At 39.2% G+C, this 16,206-nt stretch overlaps 1 protein-coding gene across 1 annotated transcript in view; it reads left to right on the top strand.

Moving 5' to 3' along the window:
- Positions 1 to 16,206, top strand: part of UNC13C (unc-13 homolog C) — a 640,690-nt gene that overhangs the window by 225,020 nt on the left and 399,464 nt on the right. Inside the window, exons 4-5 of the mRNA XM_054239666.2 lie at positions 11,868 to 11,946; positions 12,949 to 12,954. Of these exons, the coding sequence (XP_054095641.2) occupies positions 11,868 to 11,946; positions 12,949 to 12,954 (85 nt within the window). The remainder of the gene's footprint in view (positions 1 to 11,867; positions 11,947 to 12,948; positions 12,955 to 16,206) is intronic.

The following is a 16,206-nucleotide window of genomic DNA, read 5'->3' on the forward strand; positions in this document are numbered from 1 at the left end:
TTGTGTCTGCTCTGATTTCCTTGAGCAGTGGTTTGTAGTTCTTGAAGAGGCCCTTCACTTTCTTTTTAGCTGTGTTCCTAGGTATTTTGTTCTCTTTGTAGCTAATGTGAATGAGAGTTTATTCACAATTTGGCTCTCTGTCTGTCTGTTGTTGGTGTAAAGGAATGCTTGTGTTTTTTTCACATTGATTTTTACATCCTGGGGATTTGCTAAAGTTGCTTATCAGCTTAAGAAGCTTTGGGATTGAGACAATGTTTTTAGATACAGGATTATGTCATCTACCAACAAAGACAACTTGACTTCTTGTCTTTCCATCTGCATATCTATTTCTTTCTCTTAGCTGATTGCCCTGGCCAGAACTTCTGATACTATGTTGAATAGGAGTGGTGAGAAAGGGCATGCTTGTCTTGGGTCAGTTTTCGAAGAATGCTTCCTTCCTTTGCCCATTCAGTATAATTTTGGCTGTGGGTTTGTCATAAATGGCTCTTATTATTTTGAGGTATGTTCCTTCAATATCTAGTATATCGAGAGTTTTTAACATGAAGGGATGTGGAATTTTATTGAAGGCCTTCTTTAGTTCTGTTTATGTGGTATATTACATTTATTGATTTGTGTATGTTAAACCAACCTTCCATTTCAGGATGAAGCCAAATTGATTGTCATGGATAAGGTTTTGATGTGCTGCTGGATTCACTTTGTCAGTATTTTATTGAGGATTTTTGTATCACTGTTCATCAGGGATATTTGCCTGAAGTTTTCATTTTTTGTGATATCTTTGCTAGGTTCTGGTATCAGGAAGACACTGGCCTTATAAAATGAGATAGGGATGAGTCCCTTCTTTTCCATTGTTTCAGAAAACAATAGTACCACCTCCTTTCTGTACCTTTGGTAGAATTCAGCTGTAAATCCATCTGGTCTTGGGCTTTTATTGATTTGTAGTGTCACAGGATCCTTGGGAGAGTCACTTTGCTAGCTGGAAACCTCTGTGGGCACAGTGCTTTCTGCTTGAGTATTGCTTATGACCACTGAGCTTGTTCTATCCTCTTGGCCCAGATGCCTGTGCTTGACTCACTCCACTGGCCTGGATCCCACAACAGTCAAAGGCAAGCCAGGTTCAGAGTGGTAAGGAGTGTGTTGGAAAGCAACCCTGGGGTTCAGCCACTGCAAACAACCAAGCTTAGGCTGGCTGCTGAGGCAGGGCAGAGAGCTCCAGGCAATAGCACACATGCTGGCTCTGTGCAAAGCTGCAGCTGGGCCAGATATACTGAATGTAGCTTCCACTATAGGCACCTGTGTCTGGCCAAAGGGATCATGATGGTGCCTGGAAGCATGGAGACATAAACTGCAGAACTCCTAAAAGTGTTTCAGAACCCTGGCTCAGGGAGACTCTAGGTCTTGAATCCTGGAGGGCAGCAGCTTTCTCTCCTCATTACCCACAATGTGGTGAGCAGAGGAGGGTGGGGGACATGTTTCAGACCTGTTTGTGTTACAACCCTTTTATTACCACCATTCAGTGGGTCCTGAGTTCTTGTCCCTTCTCCAGGAAGAATGAGGTATGCAGACAACTGGAGGATGGGCAGGGCAGAGAGGAGTGTCGTGGAATGGCAGAATGGTTTTCAGGAGTCCCAAAGTGGGAAGCTCCTTTCTGCATGCAGATCTTCCTGATTTCTGTTTGATTCTGGCTGGGTTTAGGGTTTGTTTGTTTTTTGAGATGGAGTCTCACTTGGTCACCTGGCTGGAATGCAGTTGTGTGATCTCAGCTTATTGCAATTTCTGCCTCCTGGGTTCAAGTGAGTCTTCTGCTTCAGCCTCCCAAGTAGCTGGGACTACAGGCGTGCACCACCACACCCAGCTAATTTTGGTATTTTTTAGTAGAGTCTGGGTTTCACCATGTTAGCCAGGATGCTCTCAATCTCTTAACCATGTGATCCACCCACCTCAGCCTCCCAAAAATAATCCCTCCCACCTGCTGGGATTACAGGCGCAAACCACACCACCCAGCAGAGTTCAGAGTTTTTATGGGCTCAGAAGGGAGGAAGTGTGTGCTGATTGATCCATAGGTGGCCAAAAGCAGGCCAAGGAAAAGCACTCTGTGTTCTCACTCCAGGCTGCAGACTCCACCCATAACTGGCAACCCAGCCCCCCAACTCCAAGCCATCCCTTACTTGAAGGTGGTGTTTCACCACAGATCCACCCCTTTCCACCCCGGAGTCTGCCTGCTCCCATCAACATGCCATTCCTGGCATGCAGGCTGCTTGTGCTGCCAACCCATGCTGAACCACCCTTAGCATCTCCTCCCTTCCTCCCTGAGCTGTTTGGTGCCTAAATCTTCTGAAGGGGACTAAGGAGGCAGGGGGGCTGGTGTGTAAGCTCTGCTCTGAGTGTGCACACATTGGCCAAGTCATAAGAGTGTTCCAGGCTTGGCTTCAGCTCTGTTCCAAAGTGGCCTAGAGTGAGAACTTTCGGTGCTTTTTCCAGGCGCCAGGAGTGGGGAGAGAGCAGGGAATGGGATCAGGCACTTCCAAGCCTGTGGAGACAGTGAGTCTTCCTGGGACCCTGACAGCACAGGGATGCCCAGGTCCAGAGCCATGGCTAGGTGATTACCACTGTCTCCGGACTACCACTGGTAATGTTCTGGGTCAGTCATGAAGCCAATACAGTACTGGGTCTTGCCCAAGGCCTGTCAACCACTGACTGGCTGCCACCTATGTTCACTTAATTCCCTGAGGCTCCACAATAAGCAAGAGGTGGTAAGGCCAGCCAGGCTTGTGTTCTTCCCTTCAGGATAGTGAGTTCTCCCTCATAGCTGGTGGGTCCAGAGATGCCATCCAGGAGCCGGGGCCTGAAGTCAGAAACTTTAGAAATCTACCTGGTGCTCTATTTTCCTGTAGCCAAGCTGGCACCTCAACCATGTGACAAAGTCTTTCCATCACCTTTCCACAAGAAGATGTGTTTCTCCCCATGGCCGCCACTGCCCCAGGCTTATAGTACGTACTGCCTGCCTACAGTCAATGCTTATTCAAGGACCAAGGGCTCTTTCGTCAGCTCGTGGTGAATACCGCCAAGCTTGGAGCTCTTTTTTCAAAACAGTATGCACCCGTCTGGTCCAGAGAAGGTCCAGAAATGCTGTCCAAATGGCAAGGCATGGAATCAGGAACCCCAAGAATTCTGGGTGCTGTACCCTGCTGTGGCCAAGCTGATACCTAAGCTGCAAGACAAAATTCTTCATTCTTTCCTGTTTCTCAAGCAGAATGGGTCTCTCCCTCTTGCCATGACTGGGAATATGCTGGGTTACAACGAAGCCAGGATGTCTCTGGGTCTCATCCAAAGCTCATGGCAAGTACCACCTGGCTACAGCTCCTGATTATTCAGGTACCTAGGGTGTTTTAGTTGGCAGGTAATGAATCCTGCCAGGACCAGATTCCTCCCTTCAGGGTAGAAGGTTCCTTTTCTGGCCTAGGGTGTGTTTAGAATTATTGTCTAAGAGCCATGGCCTGAAATGGGAGTCTCAGGACTCTGTCTGATTCCCTATTCTACTATGGCTGTGCTGAGTTCCAAGTGGCAAGATAAAGTCCTCCTCATCTTCCCTCTCCTGTCCTCAAGCAGAGGGAAGGTGTCTATCACCGAGCTGTGAGCTGTGCTGCGTGGGATTGGGGAATCGGTGGTGCAAGCTGTCCCTTAGCCACTCTAGATGATGTATGTCTAGGGCATTTGCCCAAGTCCACTGGCTCCAAGCACAGCATAGCACCAGGATTTGCAGTCCTTGTATCTAGACTACCTTCAAGTGTACTTAGGACCCCAGAGTGCTGTAGTCTATAGTGGTGAGTCTTGCCAGAACTCAGGATCCAACTGCTGGGATAAAGCTAGTCCCCACTTGCTAGGGCTGGTGTAAATGCTCCTTCTGTGGGCCCTGGCTAAGTTCTGCCTGGTGTTGCTTTCTGCTATGACAGGACTACATTGTGTTCCAATGTTCCAATGTTCCAATGCAGAGTCCCACAGTTGCTGCACTCTCACTCTCCCAAGCACTCAGATTCTTTTTCCATGCCATGTGGTCACTGCCAAGGAATAGGAGAGGGGTGGCATCAGTAATTCTATGCTGTCATTCCTACCCTCTCCAGTGCCTTTGTTAGTGATATGAGTCAAAACCAAGTATTATGATTGCTCACCTGGTCTTTGGTCCTTTCTTGTGTGAATGTTTGTTTGATTTTGTGTTCCTGTGGGGAGAATGGTTGCTAGATGCTTCTATTCAGCCATGTTGCTCTATTTCCTTGAATGCTGATGATAGTCTTTTTTAAAAAATCACCGTAACATTTATTTATTATTATTTTAAATTGACTGGAATAATTGTACATATTTATCATGTGCAACATTATATTTTGAAGTATATTTACATTGTGAAATGACAAAACCTAGCTGATTAATATATGTGTTACCTCATATTGTTGTACTTACATGGTGAGTATACTTAACTTCCATTCTCTTAGCACTTTTCCAGAATACAGTATATTGTTATGAACCATAGTCACCTTGTTTACAATAGATCTCTTAAAGGTACTCCTCCTATGTAACAAATTTTCTGTATCTTTTAAGTTCCTCTTCCCTGCCATCCACCCCTTGTAACCGCCATTCTACCCCCTGATTCTGGAATCAACTTTGTAGGTTGTGCATGTGATCGAGATCATGTGTTATTGGTATTTCTGTGGCTGGCTTATTTCAGTTAACATAATGTCCTATAGGTTCATCCATCGTCACAAATGGGAGGACTTTCTTTACTTTTTGTTTAAGACTGAATAGTAGTCTGTTGTGTATATATACTACATTTTCTTTATCCATTAATCCACTGATAGGTTGGTTTCACATCCTGGCTATTGTGAATAATGTGGCTCTAAATATAGGAGTGAAAATATTTTTTCGACATACTGATTTCATTTTATTTGAGTATACACCCATTGGTAGGAGTAATGAATTACATGGTAGTTCTGTTTTTAAGTTCTTTGAGGAATCTACACATTGTCTTCCATAATGGCTGTATTAACTTACATCCCCACCACCAATGTGAAAAGGTCCCTTTTCCTCCATGTCATCACTAACACTTATCTTTTATTATTTTCATGATAACCCTTCTATCACTTGTGATGTAATATTTCATTGTAGTTTAAATTTGCAGTTCACTGATAATTTGAAGTATTGTGCATTTTTATATCCTGTTTTATAGTTTTCATGTGATATTTTCCTGGTGTCTTCACAAATTTCTTTTGCAATCTGTATACTGTCGATATGTTATCAGTCAATTTTGAGTGAAAATAATAATCTCTACTTAATAAAATCAGCTTTTATTTTCTTTATCTAAATATGAAGTGTCTTAAAATTACAGAACACATGTAATTTGTATACTGTATATTGCATTTATTTTACAACAAGTCAATTAACTGAGTCAAGGTCCAAAGCAATATACTGATCTCAGATTTCACTAAATTCAGTAAACTCATTTTGATATCATATGGAAAGAACTGAAAAACAAAAGAAAAACAGTGAAAATACTTAAACCATGTTAGCTTAGAGTGTAAATTTTAAAGGTCTCACTACAAAAAGTAAGTGAGGTGATAAGTATGTTAATTAGATTGATTTCATCAGCCTGCATTGCATAACTATATCAGAACATCACATTGTACCCCACAGATGTATATAGTCATGATATGTTAATTAAAATAATGTTAATAAAAATTTTGTAATAGAGCAGATGTTGAATTAGAACATGCATGATTTAAAATAATATCCATTTTGTGTACTTTAAAATAATATCCATTTTATCAAATTTGTATGACCCTTGACTTTCCAAATATTTCCATTGACATCCTCACCTTTTTATCTCATCTGTAATGCCTGGGTCTAAACTGTGTTTTTTTCCTAAAAAGAACACTTGAATAGTTGGTGAGAGGTCATTTGGGGAAGACTGAGGCTATTTTATATAATGAAACAGGGTTGCGATCTGAAGATAATACTCTCCCTGAAACATATTGAAAACATTTCCAGATGATGTCAACATCCCTGGATCAACTGCTACACGTGTCTTATTTCTTCTTAGCAAAATACCTATGTATTATTAAGAACATTAAGTTTGGGGTAAATGATCCTTCACTGGAAATCATTGTCTGTAATATATTAGTTTCGTTAAATATAAAATATTAATTGTAGACCTCAGTTCACCTTAGTGTTATAGGATATTCCAGTCAGATAAGCAGTGGAGCATGGTGAGCCGTAAACTGTGGGCTTAAGTCTTGGCACTGCCATTTCTGATCTAAATAGTGACCTTGGTTATGATTTTGATGGATTCTGTATCTCCATTTTCTTTTTTATAAAATAAGAGAAATAATTGTACCTATACCTCATATGATTTTTTAAAAAATAAAATAAGTTAACATAAATAAAGTGCTTAGAATAATAAGCACTCTGTAAATGTTGGGTATAAATGTTAGCATTGTATCTGTCACCTAACAAGCACCACAAAAATATTTGTTATCCTTAGCAAGTTTTCTGTATATGGTAGGTGACATCTTAAAACAACTATAACCAAAAACGGCTGAAATGAAACTGCGTCTTTTCTTTTTTTTTTTTAATTTTTTATTGGATTATAGGTTTTGGGGTACATGAGCAGAGAATGCAAGACAGTTGCGTAGGTACACACATGGCAGTGTGCTTTGCTTTTCTTCTCCCCTTCACCCACATTTGGCATTTCTCCCCAGGCTATCCCTCCCCACCTCCCCCTCCCACTGGCCCTCCCCTTTTCCCCCCAGTAGACCCCAGTGTTTAGTACTCCCCTTTCTGTGTCCATGTGTTCTCATTTTTCATCACCCGCCTATGAGTGAGAATATGACACAAGAACAGAAAATGAAACTGCGTCTTTTCTTATCAGACCTTACCTTTAGAGTTACTTATCTACTATGGTCTGTTCTGATAACTTCATCTGACTTCTTCTTCATCAAGCCTAGATAGTTTCTTCCAGATTTTTTTTTTTTTGAGATGGAGTTTCGCTCTTGTTATCCAGGCTGGAGTGCAATGGTGGGATCTCGGCTCACCGCAACCTCCACATCCCAGGTTCAGGCAATTCTCCTGCCTCAGCCTCCTGAGTAGTTGGGATTAAAGGCACGTGCCAACGTGCCCAGCTAATTTTTCTGTATTTTTAGTAAAGACGGGGTTTCGCCATGTTGACCAGCATAGTCTTGATCTCTTGACCTCATGATTCACACTCCTCAGCCTCCCAAAGTGCTGGGATTACAGCTTGAGTCACCACACCTGGCCTCTTCCAGATTTTATTATATATGAACTTAAAATCTTGTCTAAAAAGTAAATGATATATTTATATATAAATATTTCTACGGTTTACTAGTTTTTGTTACTTAATCTCTCCAAGATCCCTCCTGGTTAGGAAGCATCCCTATAAATATTATAATAATAGTTTGCATTCATGTAGACCTTCTTCATATTTATCAAGTGCTTCTCAGTTCTTGAGGTGAGGTCAGTAAGGTAGACTTTTTTTAAAGTTATGGTTTGCAATAAAATTTTCTATTATTACTTGATGGATAGGCTTATCAAAGCGTCTTGTAGTAATGATGAAAATATATAAGTGTAAAAAAACATAACCTGAGAAGGCTATGTTTTGAGGCTATATGAGAAGGTTAAGAAAATGTTTTTATTGTATTTTCCCAAATTATAAAATGTAAATTCAGTAAAATTCAATGACAGACTCAAAAGAGGCAGAGATGAATTTTGGATACACGTCTTCTCACCTGGGCTTGTTATCCTGCAATGCTCATATTTGTCCCAGGTCATTGGATAGCTCTGCTCTGATGAGACAAGCCTAGGAGTGAAGTGTCAAGCCCAGTAATGCACATGTTTATAACTGATTCCCAAATTTGTGGGTAAGTAGGATTTGTTCAAGATCTGAGTTTACTCTGAAAATTTGGATTAAGTTCAATGGAAAGAAAACCATACAAGAAATAATGATTACTGATAAAAAGAAAATACACAGTTCATTTATATAACACTTGGCAATTTATAAATCACTTTCTCAATCATCTTCTGAACTGAATGTGTTTCTTTACAAAGTTAAGAAAGTTGCAGTATTTAGAAGTCAAAACATTTCAAAACACTTAAAGATTTACAGTTAACATGATTAATAGGTACTGCAGTGGGAAAATATTTATTCATGCCCATTTTAGTTCATCGTCGATACCATTCACAGAGGGGAGAAAGTAAGAACTGTTGGAATGACAGCCTAATATTGGAGTGCATGAAACTGGAAGAATCCTTCTAACCACCCATTTACTTAGCCTTTTTCCATGTATTTGATTTTTGAATGTGGAAGGGTCAAGCATGAATTGGCAGGGAGAGGGAAGGAATTTGGAAAGATTACAGGAGGGAAGCAAGAAGTTACTGATGGAGTACTTGGTGTGTATTAAGATGGGGCTTAAGAAAAAGGTTTGTCGCCTGTGGGCATCCACCTCCTTGGCGAGCACAGTGGGAAGCTGGCCTGATGGCAGCCAGAACTTATTTCTCACCTCCCACCAGCAACCCCCCACCCAACTCTGGGCCCCAGGCACATGAAGCACAAGTCTCAGGGGACCATTCCCACATTAGGGGATCCCGAGGGAGCCCATTACCGCCTCTTGCATACAACTGTCCACTAGGAGGCACACGCCCAGTGTGGGAGAGGAGTGGTCTTGCCTTCATCCCTGTAAAAACTGTACATATGCAAGTCATTTGCACTCTGGAACTGCATGCCGTGAAAACTCCTAACAGTGTGGAACTTAGTTTGAATTTGAAATCACGTCACATGCACAAAGGGACAGACCCGGGACCGCCCTCAGTTCATCCACCTGCTGGCTGCAGAGCATCCCCGGGACCCATGAAGAGGCCTGTGGAGCCTGAGCTTTGTGTAGCTCGTGCACTTATTATTCACCACCTCCCTTTAGTCACCACTCCTCTTCCTCCGCCATCCTCATTTATGCCGATTGCACACCCCCCGAGGAAACAACAATGTCCTTATGAACATCTCGTAGTGATAGATTCCATTCCTATTTAAGGTAAGCCCAAAGCCCACTTTGGGATTTTCTCTGCTGTCTGAGAAAAGTGTAAGCACCTGTGTCCTTCTGGGTTTAGCTGGATAGGGTTGTGTCCCTCTATGGAATAGAGAGTGATGTGGGCAAGGGTGTCATTATCTTGCACAATAAAACTCACCGAGGATGCTTCTGTGGAAGTGAGAAACACGATGACTACATTCAGAATTACAATAACTCACTCTCACTGGGTAACTTCTCATGATAGATTTGTATGATCAATACGCGTCTATTTTTATGTCAACGGAACACTGTAGAGTACCTTCCAATCTTTTTCAAGATTGTTAAATTGAGACAAGTAATTGAATAATTTGTCCTATTTTTATTTTTAAAGAAGTGAATGGGCTGAAATGTTAAATGTGAATGTACATTTCTTAATTGCAACTTTTCTACTGAGTGTTGGCACTACACTTTCTGGAATGCTATTTAACAAAAATAAAGGGAAAAATTGCTTAACTAAAAAAAAAAAAAGAAAAACGTTTATCATTATTTTCCCTTTTCTGCTCTGCAGTTTCTTGACATTTAGAAGAGTATGTCACCAATAATTCTTTCTCGTGATTCACATTCTCAAACTTTGACTCACTGTGACTATCACAGCCCTTTACCTAGAGAGTGCCAATTGGCATTATTCTGGTCAATAAGGGAAACCATGATAGCTTCTTTATCATAGAATTAATAAAGAAAACGATCTTAAATTCATCTTTCTCCCTGAACACATTCTCTTTGGTTCTTTTCTTCTCTCTTTTCTTTCATCTGTTTGACCTCTGCTTCACACTTATTTTTATGATCAAAATTAGGGATGACATGTAGTTGACATGCATGACTCTGAAAATAATTTGTTTATCCTGGACACCTTTCTTACACATTTGCAGTGGTTTTAATATTTCACACTTACTGTGTTTGATCATCACTACCAAGCATATATCATGGCATAATTACTATGTATTTATTAATTTATTTTATCTTTATTACTACTTTGTTTTTATTTCTATTGACATGAATTGTATGACACATTTAGTGACTTGTTCAAGACTACCATGTTAGTAGTAGTGGATGCCTGAAGAAGTGTTGGAGTTAGGATCGTGACTACTAAGAAAAATCCAACATGACTAAATTTACTTATATTAAGCTAAGCAGCAACATCCTAGAGGCCATCTCTTTGCTGGTGGAAAACTGGACTATAAACTGCTTTTAATCTATAATTGGCCTTTTTAGACCAATTGGGCAGTGACACAGATGCTCAGCTAGCACCCAAGGACATGAACTCGGTTGTTCATGGTGAATAAGCTGATCCTGGGTGGGAGATCAGCAAGGGGTTTTGTAGTTCAAGAAAGCATAAGGAGAAGCTATTATCAGTAATGGTAGCATCTTGTTAGTTGTATAACATAACTGGATTTAATACAATAAAAAGTCAAATTCAATGTATCAAACTCATTCTAGAGAAGCAAAGATTAATACCTCTTGGAAAATTATTTTAGTTGCAAAATGATACATGCTTATGAGAAAAATTGAATACTACCAGGTTTATAACAGTGAGTTTTCTCTTCCTCTCACCCTGTCTGACTCCACAGAGGTAACTACATTTATCAATTTCATGATTATTCTTCTAGATATTTTCAGTGTTTTCATACACACACACGCCCACACATGCACATGCACACGCAGACACACACACACGGGAGTGTACTAAACTTACTGATATGCAAACTTGATTTTTTACTTAACATCTCATGAGTATTTTTTATGTGTACATACATATATTTACCTATTTCACTTTAATTATTCTTCCCATTGATTTATTTAATCAATAGACTATGTTTGTATGTTTTTTGGGGGACAGAGTCTTGCATTGTCACTGGGGCTGGTGTGCAGTGGTGTGATGTAGGCTAACTGCAACTGCTGCCTCCTGCGTTCAAATGATTCTTCTGCCTCAGCCTCCTGAGTAGCTGGGATTACAGGCACCCACCACCATGCCCAGTTAAGTTTTTGTATTTTTAGTAGAGACAGAGTTTCACTGTGTTGGCCAGGCTGGTCTGAAATGCCTGACTTGTGATCCACCAGCTGCAGGCTTCTCAAAGTGCTGGGATACAGGCATGAACCACCATGCCTGGCCTAATAAATATACTACTGATGAACATGTAAATAACCTAGCTTTTCTTGCTGTTATTTAAAAAAAAAGCAATGAACATCCTCCTAGAACTACTTATTTTAATTCTGTGCATTTACCTGTAGGATGAATTCAGATAACAGAACTTCTGGCATAAGGATAATTACTAATATTTTTGAATGGCTCCTTGAGATGTTATTCTCGAGTATAATTTGTGACGTGGAAGCACATAATAACTGGCATTTTTATAACAAAGGTAATTTCTTTAGCACCACAGCCAAACCAAACTTGCACCAAAATTGGTTTGGTTCTGCCTTCTCCTGGAGGTATGATGTTCCATGGTTCTTACATTTTGATTCTTCTCTCCGTGATACTAACAGAAAATGGTGTGTCCAACCAGGCCTTGCCTATCTTAAAATTTCAACTATCCAAGAAGCTGAGTGGTGAGCAGTTGTGGTAGCTAGAGTCTTTTTTCCTCGCTCAACGAAGTCCTAGAGTCCTGTATCTTCACAGCTTTGTGAATTCTTTGAAAACTGTGGTATTCATGTCATTTTTTTTCAGACTTTATACCATGGACATTGGATATTTTTCTTATAAAAAGTCATTTTACCCATTGAACTCAGTGGTTTTATTTTCTCTTTCAGGGCTGGAGGTGGACTTTATGGTATTGACAGCATGCCAGATCTCCGCAGGAAAAAAACTTTGCCTATTGTCCGAGATGTGGTAAGTTACAACTGCTTAATTCTCTTTGACTGCATGTGTGGTTTTTTTCGTTTACTAAAATGTAATGTCCTTCTCATTTACTGCCTAGCCTGTAAATATTTCATAGAATAAAAGTATATGAGGCCAGATGCTACTTGCTGTTATATTTATTATTATTTCTTTAAAATCTATTAAATGGAGGAAATAACTCAAACCTTTTGATAGCTTTTGATATAAGTGGAAATTAGAATTAAGTTAATATAACCCTATGACTGGAGCAAAAAGAAATCACACAGCATGTCAAGCCAGAGAATAGACTTTGATGTGTTCAGTGTTTTCAATGAGAGAAGTTTGATTCACAAACTTGAGGCTTTATTTAAGCTTCTTCACCTTAACTCAGTGGACCTGAAATCTTTATAAAGAAAGTAGATAACATTAATCAACTATTTATTTTATTATGTTAAAGTCACTTCCAGCTAAATTAATAAACTAATCTATCTAAAGAAAACCAAGGTTTTCATGTCATTAACATCATTATTACTTCTGATCATGACTCTGAATAAATCTGTTTCCTATATTGAAATATGCTGGAACCACCTTGAGAAATGTGAATAATTGACCATAGCCTGCATTAGGTTGTAAAAACAAAATCATCGTGAAAAAACGTCTCTTCTATCATCCAAAATGTTTTCACATTTTGTAGGCGTATTCTTAATTTTCTCCCATAAAAAAGTAAATTTTCTGTTGGCAACAATGAACACAATTTTTTATGCAGTAATTTTTAATTTTGCTAAGAAAGCCTTCATCTGAATGCCACCACTTTAGTTTTAAAGTATGATCCCTACTGAAAAGATTTTATACTGGAAAATATAACGTGTCAGTACATTTAGCTCTTATTTCTGTTGTTACTGTGTGGAAATAATTGTAAACTGTTAAGCTAATTTAACATTGTTATGCTCTTTTCCTACTTTTCATGTATCTAATTATTTACACTTTGTTTCCTCTCCCTTCTGGAATCTTCAGGCCATGGTAAGTACCTTTCTCTTTATTTAATTAATATTTTCCAGTCTTCTCAAACAAACCCTGCACTCACTCATGAGATAAAAGAGGGCAAGATAGAGAAATAAAAAGACAGACATACAAGAATAAGAAGTTTGTGTTCTGCAAGAATTTAACATCTGGTTCAGTTCTGAAAGAGAAAATTATGTATACAGCCAGTGCAAACACAGACCAAAATAGGATACAAATGTAATTTTATGGAATGTATTTGTCAGAGATGAAAGATTTTCTTGGGTAAACTCTTGGAGGTAAGTCAGGGTAAATGTGAAGATGAGTGGAGAGTGGAGTTCTTAGCCAGGTGTATGCTGAATTTTATTTGCGTTAAGGACTTGGTAATTCTGAGGAGATATGTTTAAGACCAGATGTGTCTAGGGATGATCAAGAATGCCTTATTCCACAATGACTTCCCTTTGCTCCTAATGGGACAGCAGTTTTAATATTCTCATTTGGAACTTCTGATTTCCAAAGTTCTCTGTAGCACTGCTGAGTTTCTTATATTTAATTTATTTTGGGTAGGAGTATGTAGTGGTGGTTATAGTTTTATTTTATAGGTGCAGAAACTAAAGGGACTTGACTCTTATTTAAGATCACCCATGTTACCAGCCTAAAGTGAAGAAAACCAATCGGGATATGACAATTCTCAGCAAATTAAATGGACAGTTAGAAAAAATATCTTGAATAGATAAGGAAGAATATTCTAGGGAACTATGAACAACTCAAGAACCATCTAATACTAATTATGCTTCAAGGCCATCACCGAAGTTGGGCTGGGTCTCTCTCAACAGTATGTTTTCTGAAGGAATGTATCACAACCACCTTGGGGAACAACTAAGTTTGAGAAGCCTCTTGCTAGCCTGAGGTGGTTGAAAGGGCTCCTCATCTTGCCTTTCTGGGCCTCAGTTTTATCTTCTACAAAATACAGGGGTTGGGTTTGATAAGTTGCAGGACATTTCCAGTTTTTCATTTCTAGGTAAATGACCTCATTTAATTGTCATTCATATATATATATGAATGACACTTTAAGTTCTGGGGTACACGAGCAGATCTTGTAGGATTGTTACATAGGTATACACATACCATGGTGCTTTGCTGCCTCCATACCCCCATCACCTACATTAGGTATTTCTCTTAATGTTATCCCTCCCCAATCTCCCCAACCCCTGCTATCCCTCCCCTCGCTTCCCACCTGCCAACAGACTCCAGTGTGTGATGTTTCCTCCCTGTGTCCATGTGTTCTCATTATTCAACACCCACTTATGAATGAGAACATGCAGCACTTGGTTTTCTCTTCTTGTATAAGTTTTCTGAGAATGATGGTTTCCAGCTTCATCCATGTCCCTCCAAAGGACATGAACTCATCCTTTTTTATGGCTGCATAGTAATCCATGGCATATATGTGCCACATTTTCTTTATCCAGTCTATCACTGATGGGCAACTGGGTTGGTTCCAAGTCTTTGCTATTGTAAACAGTGCTGCAGTAAACATACATGTGAATATGTCTGTATAATAGAATGATTTATAATCCTTTGGGTATATACCCAGTAATGGGATTGCTGGGTCAGGTAGTATTTCTATTTCTAGATCCTTGGGGAATCACCACAGTGTCTTCCACAATGATTGAACTGATTTACACTCCCACCAACATTGTAAAAGCGTTCCTATTTCTCCATATTTTCTCCAGAATCTGTTGTCTCCAGATTGTTTTAATGATCGCCAGTCTAATTGGCATGTGATGGTATCTCATTGTGATTTTGATTTGCATTTAATGACCAGTGATGATGAGCATTTCTTCATATTTTTGTTGACTGCAGAAATGTCTTCTTTTGAAAAGTGTTCATATCCTTTGCCCACTTTTCGATGGGGTTGTTTGTTTTTGTCTTGTAAATTTGTTAAAGGTCTTGTAGATTCTGGATATTAGCCCTCTGTCAAATGGGTAGGTTGCAGAAATTTTTTTCCTTTCTGTAGGTTGCTGGTTCACTCTAATGATTGTTTCTTTTGCTGTGCAGAAGCTCTTAAGTTTAATTAGATACCATTTTTCTAAATTGGCTTTTGTTGCCATTGCTTATGGTATTTTAGTCATGAAATCCTTGCCTATGCCTATGTCCTGAATGGTATTGCCTATGTTTTCTTCTAGGGTTTTTATGGCATTAAGTATTATGTTTAAATCTTTAATCCATTTGAAGTTGATTTTTGTATAAGGTGTAAGAAAGGAATCTAGTTTCAGCTTTCTACACATGGCTAGCCAGTTTTTCAAACAGCATTTATTAAACAGGAAATTGTTTCCCCATTGCTTGTTTTTGTCAAATTTGTCAAAGATCAGATGGTTGTATATGTGTGGCATTACACCTGAGGCCTCTGTTCTGTTCCATTGGAATGTATCTCTGTTTTGGTACCAGTACTATGCTGTTTTGATTACTGTAGCCTTGTAGTATAGTTTGAAGTCAGGTAGTGTGATGCCTCCAGCTTTGTTCTTTTTGCTAAGGATTGTCTTGGCTATGTGGGCTCTTTTTTGGTTCCATATGAAGTTTAAGGTGGTTTTTTCCAGTTCTGTGAAGAAGGTAAGTGGTAGCTTGATGAGGATAGTAATGAATCTATAAATTACTTGGGTCAATATGGCCATTTTCATGATATTGATTCTTCCTAACCATGAGCATGGAATGTTTTTCCATCTGTTTGTGTCCTCTCTTATTTCTTGAGCATTGGTTTGTAGTTCTCCTTGAAGAGGTCCATTGTTAATTGTATTCCTAGGTATTTTATTCTCTTTGTAGCAGTTGTGAATGGGAGTTTGTTCATTATTTGGCTCTCTGATAGTATGTGATTGGTGTATAGGAATGCTTGTGATTTATGCACATTAATTTTGTATCCTGAGACTTTGCTGAAATTGCTTATCATCTTAAGGAGATTTTGGGTTGAGACAATGGGGTCTTCTAAATATACAGTCATGTCATCTACAACTAGAGACAATTAGACTTCCTCCTTTCCTAATTGAATACCCTTTATTTCTTTTTCTTGCCTGATTGCTCTGGCTAGATTATCCAATATTATGTTGAATAGGAATGGTGAGAGAAGGCACCCTTGTCTAGTGCCTGTTTTCAAAGGGAATGCCTCCAGTTTTTGCCCATTCAGTATGATGTTGGCCATGGGTTTGTCATAAATAGCTTTTATTATTTTAAGGTATGTTCTATCAATACCTAGTTTATTGAGAGTTTTTAGCATAAATG

The sequence above is a fragment of the Callithrix jacchus genome, chromosome 8 (assembly GCF_049354715.1).
Source record: "Callithrix jacchus isolate 240 chromosome 8, calJac240_pri, whole genome shotgun sequence".
Lineage (NCBI taxonomy): Eukaryota > Metazoa > Chordata > Mammalia > Primates > Cebidae > Callithrix > Callithrix jacchus.